The sequence below is a fragment of the Acanthopagrus latus genome, chromosome 5 (assembly GCF_904848185.1).
Source record: "Acanthopagrus latus isolate v.2019 chromosome 5, fAcaLat1.1, whole genome shotgun sequence".
NCBI lineage: Eukaryota > Metazoa > Chordata > Actinopteri > Spariformes > Sparidae > Acanthopagrus > Acanthopagrus latus.
The window spans coordinates 27,529,546-27,541,032 of NC_051043.1; the positions used below are offsets into that span (position 1 = coordinate 27,529,546).

The 11,487-nt window shown below is 43.5% G+C and overlaps 1 protein-coding gene across 1 annotated transcript; it reads left to right on the forward strand.

Annotated features, from left to right (window-relative positions):
• The first annotated feature begins 1,968 nt into the window (after window positions 1–1,968).
• pik3ip1 (phosphoinositide-3-kinase interacting protein 1) lies at window positions 1,969–10,336 on the forward strand. The gene is made up of 6 exons (XM_037099570.1): window positions 1,969–2,253; window positions 2,385–2,513; window positions 2,869–2,985; window positions 4,707–4,895; window positions 5,008–5,086; window positions 8,271–10,336. The coding sequence occupies exons 1-6, from the start codon at window positions 2,142–2,144 to the stop codon at window positions 8,485–8,487; spliced, it is 843 nt and encodes a 280-aa protein (XP_036955465.1). The 5' UTR covers window positions 1,969–2,141; the 3' UTR covers window positions 8,488–10,336.
• Window positions 10,337–11,487: the final 1,151 nt, after the last annotated feature.

Below are 11,487 nucleotides of genomic sequence, written 5' to 3' on the forward strand. Positions count from 1 at the left end.
AAAAACGTTATCATCTCCTCACTCCTGTGCTGATGGAGCATCAGGTGAACTCTTGTAGTGCACAAAAGATTTCTGGAGCTTCATGGTGAAACTGCAGGTTGATGGGGACTCTGATGGGGAAAGAAACCACACAATAAGACACAAAATGGCTTCACACAGCTTAATCAAAGTCTCCAGAAACCCAGAGAACCCAAACTGATGTGAAAACATGTTTGTTAGACCCTTTTTAAAGTCCAACCACTCTCATCTGAAGCTCGACTTTGTGTCGAGGTTATTTTCAAATCAGTTTGGGATCTCGGGGACTTAGATCGTACCAGACGAGCTGGATGGAGTCTTTTTGTGTTGCTGATGCAGCAAATGTCCTGTGGACTTTCCATCATCAGGAGGCTGAGGAGAAGACGACCTTCAGTCTCTCAGTTTAAGTACCCAGAAGTCTTTCTTAGGTTAAAGTGAATGTCCCCTGTGCAAATAGTACTTGAGTAAATTTATCTGATATTAAAATGTACTGAAGAATCAAAAGTCTGATCCCACATTCTGCATTTCACTGATTATCAGAACCAAAACAGTGTTTTTGTAATCAGATTACTGATGAGAAATAAATCAAAATGTGTTATTTTTGCTCTGAGGCAGCACGCAAAGTAACTTGTAACTTAAGAACTTCAAATACATTCAGTAAAAGTACAATATTTAACTCAAATGTAGCAGAGTGGAGGTATAAAGTTGCAGAAAATGGAAATACTCCACCAGGTATACAGGTACCTCAGAATATATAATCTACTGTATAAGTACAGTAGGTGAGTAAATATACTTTTCATTCAGTTGTTTTTGGTAACTATGGTTTTTGTCATAATGACAGAACAGTTAGTGAGTCATAATTATGATGTTTTATGATGTCAAAATCTTGACTGACAGATTCAGATTTATACGATTTTATATACACACATATATATTTACAACCAAACTGTATTCAACAATCTGCACAAACATCAACAGTGTTACAGATTCACATGTTTTCGTCTTTAAACACCCAAACATGAAACATAAACAGATGATAAAATGATCGTGAAAAGAAAAAGAAAATATTGATAAAGAATAGATTCATAAATGTTCAGTAAATCAATAAGTCTAAGCTGATCTGATGTACTGCCTGTTCCTTTATGAATTATTGTATGAAATATATTTTACAAGTTCACGGATCGTCTCTGTGTGAGTTCAGTTCAGGTTGGTACAAAAAAAAACAAACAACCCCAAAACATGAGAACTTTGTATTCAAATATTTCTTCTGTGTGTTTGTGGTGAAAATGGGCATCCAGAAGTTTTTACTGGGCCCAGTTCCCCCCCCAAAAAAAAAATCCAGTTCACCCTGGCCATTGTCACGCAGTGCATGCTGGGAGCTGCCTGCTGAATGAGCAGAGAGTGCTGGACAGATGCTGCGTGTTGACTCTAGTAATTGCCTGAAAAATGGGGCGAGCATCTGTTTGAAAAGTGGCTTAGTGAGCTCTGGGTGACTCAGGCTGGCTGGCAGTGACACAGGACGTCTCTGTGCTGTGACAGAGGAAAACACCGTCAGCGGCTGTCCTGCATCGGCCTCCGTAGAGCCCAGAGAGGAGGAAAAAAACAGGCCTCATGGGGAGATAGAGGAAGTCTGGGAAGGGATGAGAGGCAGATAAGGAAGGATTACAAGTGGAAAGTATGGAGTCAGTGTGTTTTTAGACTGAAAACGAAAGAGCAGAGCAGCTGCTTACAGGCAGAAAATGTTAAAAAGCTAAAACAGAAGTCTGGTTTTTGTTGACAGTGGCTGCATGTCTGTGATGGCTGTGCAGCAGCTTCCTGTCTAACGTTCAGCTGCAGCTCTCATGTGTCTGTGTGTGGAACATGGGGAGGCTTTAGGACCTTGAGGTTTCTACTGCAAAGGGCAGCAGCTCCTCCTCCTCCTCCTCCTCCTCCTCCTCCTCCTCCTCCTCCTGGTGAAGGCTGTTTACCAAGAAAGCTGAGCTGCTCTGACAAAAACAAGGGCTGGGACTCCAGAGCAGAAGCAGCAGTGTGTCTGAAGCACATTCAGCACAGGCTCTTCATCTGTCTTCTACATCATCTTTTAGATTTTTTGTCTTCATTCCCTGAAGAGAGAAGCTCATCCAGCCATGTTGTCTGTGAATTCAGGCCGTCAGCTCTGCAAGATGTTTTTCTCCCTGCATGTTGTTTTCCTCAGTGTGGTGATTGTGGAGAGCAGTGCATCGAATGGAAATCAAAACGGTAACACGACTCCTTCTTATGCATTTAATCCTGTTTTTATTGCCTGGTTTCCTTTTGAAAATATCAAGCATGGAGAATATGATGGGTTTTTTTGGGTTTTTACACCTCACATGTGATGTTGTTGTTCTCAGACTGCATGAGGTCCAGTGGTTTGGACTACAGAGGGGAACAACAGAGCTCCTCCTCAGGTCTGACCTGTCTGAACTGGACCAACACCACCAGAGACTATGATGTGACCGAGCATCCCGACTCACTCACAGGTAAACTCCTCACACACACAGGGCTGTTTGTAATGCAGAGCCTGTCGAATAAAGGACGATTCTGTGATTTTTCTGTCGCTGATGATTGATAACAAATTCCACAAATCAAAACAGCTGGAAGTTTTTGGTCTTTTAAACACGAGCTGCTGCTTGTTTCCTTCCTTTGTGCTCATGTGCAGCCTGTTCATTGTAGTGTGATGGAGTGCTATTAATGATTAATGAATCCAGTGGTTAACCCACACAGACAGACAGGCAGACAGACAGGCAGACAGACAGGCAGACAGACAGGCACAGGCCTGTGTTCACATGAGGCATCAGTAACAGACGTGTGCTGTTCTCGTCGTCCCTCCTGTAGGTGCTGGAGATCACAATTACTGCCGAAACCCAGACTCCTCCGAGAGGCCTTGGTGCTACATTGCTGGCCCGGATGGGACGGTCCAGAGACAGTTCTGTGCAATCGACGCATGCAAAGGTTGGCAAACACTGTACACACACTGTATGGAGAGATATTCGCAGAAAAAAAAACAGGCAAAAATAAAATGTATATTTGTTGTAAATGTATTGTAAAGCTGCTCTGAAATGGCTGCTCTCCTCTCGCAGGGCTCTGTGGGAATATTCAGACTCTTGATGCTGCCAGCAATTACTTTCTCTTCCCTGCTCATTATCATTATTATTATTTTTTTTAAAGTGGGCTGTGTGAGGGGGAAAATAACAAGCTGAATGTTTGTAGCTGTGAAAAAATGTTCCAATTAGTCAACACAACACAAGTGTGTGAAGCTTGATGAGGGCGGAAGCAGCCGGAGCTTTAAACTTTAAATGGGTCAGAGAAGCTTTCTCTCTGCGTCTCTTTTCATTTTTGGAAATAAAAACAGGTCATTGTTCGGAGGTGGATTAGTGAACACACACACAGGAGTTGTGCGGTGAGCAGTGGGTCAGTTGGTCAGAGCTGAGCCGCTGTGAGAAGTCTCCTCTACTTCGGCCTTTGTTTCCTTCTTCACCGTGAAGCCAAACCCAAGTCGCACAATAACAAAGCCCTGCAGTCACATGCTGAAAAAGTTCAGTTTCCACAAGTGTCGACCACGCCCCGACCCCAGCTCATTGGCAGAAAAGCCACGCTCGTACCTTGGAGACAGCCTCCAATTGGCTGCTTGAATTTATGACTTCACGCTCTTTAACTTCAGCAGAGTTCATAAACAACAATCTGTGCGGAGGAAAAAGGGTTAAAGAGCCGATGTTTACATCTGCAGCCAAAACCTGTTTCCTGTGACAGAGCCGAGCACGCAGAGCCTGTTTATGTGCGACATGTTTGAAAAAAACCAACCTGCGGCGGTGCGATCCTCAGCTGATTTATGTTGCAACGAGCTGATGAGAGTTTGTCAGAGCTGCAGAGGAGGATGTTAGAAAACCACACGGCCCGTTTAATGCACTTCTAGTCAAGTCAAATCAAGGTTAAGAGTAATTTAAGATCATTGCGACAAGCATCTCCACACTCTGGACAATACATCAATATTAATAAAACAGTAAAAGACATTAAAAGATCAAAAATGGATCAGATAAACTGCTGGTGAAAGAGATTTCACGCAGTACCGCATAAATCAGGAGCCAGAAAATGTTCTGTGTCAGAGAATCTGGTGACTTTTAGAGAGTAAAGTACACTTTAAAGCACTTTTATATTAAAATACTTTTAATTCTACTTAATTCTATAGAAACAATGCAGAGTATTCCGACCCTGTGACATGAACCTGCGTGAATCTCTGGCATAAACTAAAATAATAACATCCCTTCTTGATGGTGACGGACGGTGTTGCGACTCCAGTGATCGACGGAAAAACTGACAGGACAGATTTCACAAAATTAATTGAAAACTTTCTGCAAGAAAAGGAAAATTCCTCTCTTCCATATTCTCCATTTCTCTGTACGCTGACGACACGCTGCCCTCGGCCAGAAGCAGATTATGATAAAACTTCAGGAAAATCAGGAAGCTTGAATGTAAAATTGTCATCTGATAACAGGAGAGATGGATGTGGATGTCACAGCAGATGTAACTGAATATTGTGAGATCAATATTATGTTGTTTAAAAAAAAAAAAAAGGAAATCTTCTGGGAAAACAAACAGACTGTTCATGGAGAAAATCACCTGACACATGCCGTTGAATGTTGTTTAACACTGGTTTTGTTTGATTGTGTCTCCAGAACAAGGTTCTGCTGCGCCAGCAGAGGCCGAGTCCCTCGACCCGACAGGAACCACTCCCTCCACAGAGAGCTTTCAGCCGGCCAAGTCCAGGCCGGCTCAGGGAGAGGTCGCCGCCGTGCAGCCGGTGATGGGAGTCAGCCAGCGAGTGCGAACGGGACCAAAACAGAAAAAGGACCTTGGCACGCTCGGTGTGTTGTATGAATCTTAGTAAGATGTTTCTGCACACGACTTACGTAACGTTTTGATGCATTTAGGGTCTTTTTTTTTTTTTAACCTTTTTCTTCTCTTTACGTTTGTCAGGCTACGTGATCGGCATCCTAATGATGGCGATCATAATCGTCCTTGGAGTAGGCATCACGTTTGGCTACTTCTATAAGAGGTGAGTGTCGACATCGCAGCAGGATTATTAAAGGGAAACTCCGCCAATTTCTCACAAACACGAGTCTGTGTACAGGTGTTGGGAAAGTTCTGCTGCACATGGAGAAAAACAGTAGTATAAATGCTTCTGTGGCTCCAGAAGAAGCTGCATGTAATCTGATATCTTCTCCAGTGATGTCACTCAGTGGCCAAGATGCATTGTGGGTAATGGAGGCACAATGTTTTGGAAAGCAGTCTACTACTTTAGCAGTGCACTTCTAAAAAACTGTCAGACTTATTATGGACGGTTTTAAAACAAATGATCAAAAGCATTTGTTATTCTTATTTCTTACAGTCTCATACATTACCCACAATGCACCTTAGCCAGTGAGTGACATCACTGGAGGCAATGTATCAGATTACATGCAGCTTCCTCTGGAGCCACAAAAGGTTTTATACTGCTTTATTTACATGTGCAGAAGTCCTCCACAAGACTTTTAAACACACTTTAACGTGTGTAGAATTGGCGGAGTCACCCTTTAATGGTTTGGCTCAGCATCAGAGTGAGAGACATGACACTTGACACATCTAATCTGTTTACAGGATGCTATTATCACAGCATGTCCCTCTCTGTCGCTCTGGCATCAAGCCAGCTGCTGCAGAGGTTTTGTCGTGTCTTCCTGTTTCCACCGGCTCACGTCGTGTTGTTTTTTTCTGGCTTAAAGACACGCAGGAGGAATGCCGGCGTGATGTGTTGGACACACGTGATCGCGGGCACGTTAGCGGCCTCAGCTGTCGTTCACATTCCCCGGCGATGCTCTCTGTTGTTCCACTTGGATGTAAACGAGACGTTTTGTCGCGCCTCTGACGTCGGCCGCGACAGAAAGCTGCAGGAAAGAGAAAGCTCGCGGTCTATTTTTAAGCACTCAAACTTATTTTGTATTCTTGAGAGAGGAGAGGAGGAGGGTTTGGACTGAAAAGAGAAGCCTGCACATTTGCTGCAGTTACGTAACATCCAAAAAGGCGTCCCCAGTGTTGTGAAAGAGGGGATTCGGATTCCCTTCACCGCAGCACAAAATGCCACTTACAGATCTTTGTTTGGCTCGCAAATCTGATTAGCAGTGCCCCGGTTTTTGTTTTCTATTTTAAGGAGGTGATTATTAATAAGGAGGAGAAGCATATTATGTCAGAGGGTTAATACCTGCTCTGGCATCGGCTTCAGTAATGTGATCGCTGAGCGGCGAGCGTGGCCCACTGGCATGTAGACGACCACATGCCTCCTTCAATATGAACCGACCCTCTTCACTCTAGACCTCTGCTGGGCCGGAGAGAGAGCGTAATGCACCCAGAGGTTCATACTATACCCTCTGTGGGAAACAGGCTGCCGACAAACCAGTTGGAGTCGGTTGAGCGGCGGCAAGGACACCGATCCCTCCAACTCTTTCTCACCCCTCCAGCTCTGCATATGAGCTTCTGTAGTGACGAGCAAGTGTTTTGACTGTTCGCCCTCAAGAATTCACAAAATATATATTAAATTTCACACAGTAACAATCAGTCTTTTAACATATCTTTATGAACAACCTGAAATTGTTTGAAAATGCTTGTCCTCTTTCCTGCTCTGGTATCTGTAATTAAAATATGTAGATATCCGGCCAGCAGCAGTTTGCTTACAATTGCTTAGCACAACGACACATGGGGAGACAGCCAGCATGGGTTGCTTGCCAAGTAGTAGTGCTCCAGGAAGTTTCCAGTCCTGGCCAGGAGATAGTCTGGCCCATAATCCTGCATAACCCTAGGTTTAACACAGATTAGACAAACTATATACAACATGTTTATGAGCCAGTTCAGAGCTGATGGTGTGCTGAGCCAAACTAACATCAGTTCTGTAGTTAACATAAAATTGTATCAGTCATGGAAGTTCATTCAACAACTATAACGGCACACTGTAGAGCGTATACCTCCACCATACCTCGCTTTTATCTGGATCAGTACCTAAAGTTAATGGGGTCTATTTATTGGGCCGAGACACCTCCTCCATCCAAGAAATGTGGGAATCTCTTGAGTGGGTTTTGTGTGATCCTGCTGAGCAGAATAAGAAAACAAAGCTAAGTTAGCCTAGGTGCTGGCTATACAAATATTAGAGTCATATCAAAAGGAATTTATAGTATTAAAGAGACCAAGATATGCTTGAAACTAAAGTGAACCACACCCTGGTGCACAGAACCAGTGGCTGTTTAAAGGGTTTAACAGCAGAGTGTCGCAGTGTGCTGCACTGAAGGCAGGTAGCAAGTATATCGTCCTGTTTTGGCTCCACATCAGTGGACAGCAGCCTCACGCTGCTCCTCACCACTGTGTTGCCCCAGAGGAGATAAACTCCTCGCCAGCTCTGTTCCCCTTCACCATCTGTCCCTTGTGTTTGCTGCAGACCAGGCTCAAACAGGATGTGTTTTCTATATACAGCGTGTTATCTAAAGCTCCTAATCATGAGTGTTTAGTTTGGGTGGTCCCAAATAAAAAGGAGTCTATACTTAATATCAGCAACAGGACTGAAAGGTCCAGTGTGCAGGATTTCTGTCTGTTAGGCTGCAGAAAGTGTGGAAGTGTCACTTCATGGACCGTGTGTGTGACGTGCTGTGAACCCCCGCTGATCAGTTTGTCAAAAGACAAAAGCTGTTTTGTTTTTCTGCTACTATCACGCTGGTCCTGCTCGGGATTGTTTGTCCTCATCGCTGGGTTATAACGGTGGATAACCAGGATGAGTCATTGCTGTATGTAACGAGTGACTTGTACTGATTGATTTTTGGATTTGAAGAGGTGCTGTGGAAGCAGGAAGCTGGTTGATCATTGGTTTACGTTAGCAGACTCTGTTTCTAAACTAACGTTAGCGGTACTGTTGATCTCAGAGAGGCAATGAGACGAGGCACCCAAGAATGTGCATACAGTCACATCCTTCGGACCGTCATGGAAAATGCGACCTTCACACAAAAATTCCACAGTCCAGCAGCGTTAAACAACTTAAAAAAACATTCGCAGGCTCATATAGGAAACTGAGACACGAGGAAGGTCTTGTTTTTCATGTAGAGTTACAGTCCGCTCACATATGACCAATAAAAAAGGGATTTACCGTTGCTGCTTCATTATATGCAGCTCCAGATTTGTAACAGATGTGTGTATAATGAATTTCTTTGGTGTGTTTGTGTTTTTAGGGGTCGGGACTTGAAGAAGCAGCACGAGCAGCGAGTGTACGAGCGTGAGATGCAGAGGATCACCCTCCCTCTGTCGGCCTTCTCCAACCCCACCTGCGAGCTGGTGGACGAGAACACCATCGTCATCACAGCGGACCCTGAAACCACGCCGGTCCAGGAGAGCGTGGAGGGCGCCGACCCGCTTATGGGCCAGCAAGCCGGTACCCCCGGAGCATGAGTGGGCCTGTTGTCCTCAAACGGGACTGTGATACATTCTTATGGACCAAAACACTCCCATCATTGTCTCTCCTCTCTGCCTCCCTGAGTAACCTCTGTTTTAAAAGGAGTTGGGGAGCAGCGTGAGCTCCAAAGACTGAATCCTGTGACCTTTTAGTTTGTTTAAACACATCTGAGGCACGAACGAGATAAGCTGACACACAAATGGACACGATCTAGAAACCATTCAGAGGACTCTGTTGATAATAAGGTTGGGAGGTTTCTTCAATATTCATATGTGATAGCCTGGAAAACCAATCGTGGGCTGCCCCCTTTAATAACCGTTTGAATTTCTAGTCACATCAGTGTTGACGTGTGTGATGAAACCACTTCTCTTTAAAGAGATGGTGTTTCGAATGGGTGGGTGTTTATAACTTTTCTTTTGTTTTTATAAGTGTGTTTCATTGTGGTTAAGGTGAAATGATGAATATGTGACTGACATATATATATATATATATTTTTTTTTTAATCGACCCGCTGGCTGTGCCGAGGGAGACGCAGACGAGAACCATATAAAGACTTTGGAGACGAGTTGGTGACACAGATGTGAGTGTCCAAAATAAAATCCTCCTCCTCTGAGACAGAGACGAGGGAACGTGAGCTAAAGCAAAAAGGTCCACGAAATACAAGGGAAACTGCCTTAGCGTGATACTTCTGAATTTGAATGTATTTGTTTATCCTTTCCCGAGTGATTTTCTCCTCTTTGTACTCATCTGACAGGGCCAGAGTGAATACAAAGTACGACAGCGTTCACTGGCAGACATTAGACTTGCCCTTTTTCTTCCACAGGTTAAGGAGTGACAGGAAATAAACAGAGCGCTCTCAGGAACGCGTGAGAGACGGTAGTTAGTCCTCAGGACAGAATAGCACTGCCACAACACAGAACCAGATGGCATCAAAAAAAAAAAGAAAGAGCCCGAAGGAGTCTGACTTTGCAGAGCAGGACGGCGAGTGTGTTGTCGACGCGCTGGTGCCTAGATTAGATTCAGACATTTGAGTTATGCACTCGATGCTTCAGGGTAGAGACGGGATCAGAGTGGAATAGAGCTGGTCTGAAGCAGAGCCTGACTGATGTTACCGGCCTTCCACAGGTCGGCACAGGCGTATCTGTCGGCCGATATGTGGAAAACGTATTTTTACAGAACATAAAGAAGATGAAGTTTACCGCTTCATTCATTTTGGACAATGAAGATTTTTGTTATCCTGCCTCCGTTATATCTTTGTCTGAGGTGTTTGATAACCACATTTGAGGCACCATCACAAAAAAAAAAGTGTGTTAATGTAAATATGTGTGTAAAATGATATCAGCCGATATATCAGCATCTTCATCGGTCCCAGAACTCAGATATGGGTCAGGCTGCGGTCCAAAGTTTTGGGGTTCGTACAGAAAAAAAAAAAAGCTCAAAAAACATGAATGCATGCTGGTTCCCTGCTGTATGTTTGTATCAGGAGCCATTTCTCTGCATCTTAACAAGTAGAACTACTGATCGAAGACGGCGTTTAGGAGAATGCCTGACGTTAGAAATCACCGTTTGTTACCATTACCGTTACTGTTACTTCCCAGTGTGTTTGGTGTCAGTCCGTCATGATCTCGTTTTGGGATCGTTACTGGATCCACTTCACTGGTTATCGGTGTTATTTTTTTGCTGCTCCATTATTTCAGGCGTCCGTGTGCTGGTTTGTTATAATCATTTTCTTCACATAAGCAACGCGTTCAAAACATACTCCTGTTCAGCATTTGAATTTAGTACTTGTTTGTATGGATGCAGATTTTTACTGCTGAGAATGAAATAAAAAAAACATCAAACACAGACAAGATGACGTCGTGTGATCTGTATATTTAGAATTACACACTTAAAAAAGGGATTTTTTTTCCCTTATGAGAAAAACAACAGCAGATACAAAGTGTCTTATTTTCTGAGGTTGGTTCACAGCTCACAACTTTTTTTGCAACGGCGCCCTCTGTTGGCAGATCTTAAACACATCACTTTAATCACTGGAATGTCCTTCAGAAAATAAGGTTAATGTGATGAGAGAAGATGAAAAACAGACCTGTTTCTTAATGTTACGCAGCATACACATTCTTTAAATCATTAATTAAATATGAGACATGGACTTTGAAGCTGAAGAATAAGGTGGAATTTTCTAGTTCATGAAACGTTTCTGGAGCAAATCAGTGCTGCAGCTTTCTCCTAAACAACTGAAGTAAAGAAGGACACTGATTAAACGTCCCCATACAGCTCGTCTAGTGTAGTCCAAGTTTCCAGAAGCCCTGATATCCAAAGTTGATTTTAAAAAAGACAATATTAACATCTGTCATTTTTCCCCAGAAAACAAAACCTGAAGGACCGGGGTTCGCAGGGTGGGAAACTAACAAATCACAAAAGGGTCGAAGCCAACTGGTCACTCAGTGTGTCTGAAAGGTGGTGGTGGGAATGAAATCCACAGCCACCTGCTGATTCAAAATGGACAAACAACATAAACACTGATTAGGGGGGAAATGAAACATATAGAAAACTGGCCAAAAGAAAGAGCTCTCAAACACACTCAACCCAGATTTGCCCCCCCAACAGAGAAACACAGAGAGCCGACTGATGGTGTCGACTCCCTGAGAACACACAACCACCTGAGCAGGTGAACTGCAGCCCTCTTATAAAGTCTCCCAGCTGATTGATTGCAGCCAGCTGAGGGAGGGAACATCACAGGTGAACCCAGTAGATCCTGATCACCTGTGATCTGGTGGATGATTTTCTCTTGAAGCCTATTTATCTTTTACTCCACACAAAGTGACAAACAGCAGATGAACGTCACCAGAGGTTTAAAAATCAGCTTTTATCTGACAGTCAAAACATCATTAAAACATAATATGATCATTTCAATCCTCATTTACTGTGACTTGACTCCTTGTCTGTTTCCCTGCAAACTCATATTTAATAATTCTGAGTATCTTTTACATATAAAA

Coding starts and splice junctions, on each gene's coding strand:
- pik3ip1 (XM_037099570.1), top strand. CDS start 2,142: ATGTTGTCTGTGAATTCAGGCCGTCAGCTCTGCAAGATGTTTTTCTCC. Junction 4,896..5,007: donor AAAGGACCTTGGCACGCTCG/GTGTGTTGTATG, acceptor TACGTTTGTCAG/GCTACGTGATCGGCATCCTA. Junction 5,087..8,270: donor TTTGGCTACTTCTATAAGAG/GTGAGTGTCGAC, acceptor TTGTGTTTTTAG/GGGTCGGGACTTGAAGAAGC.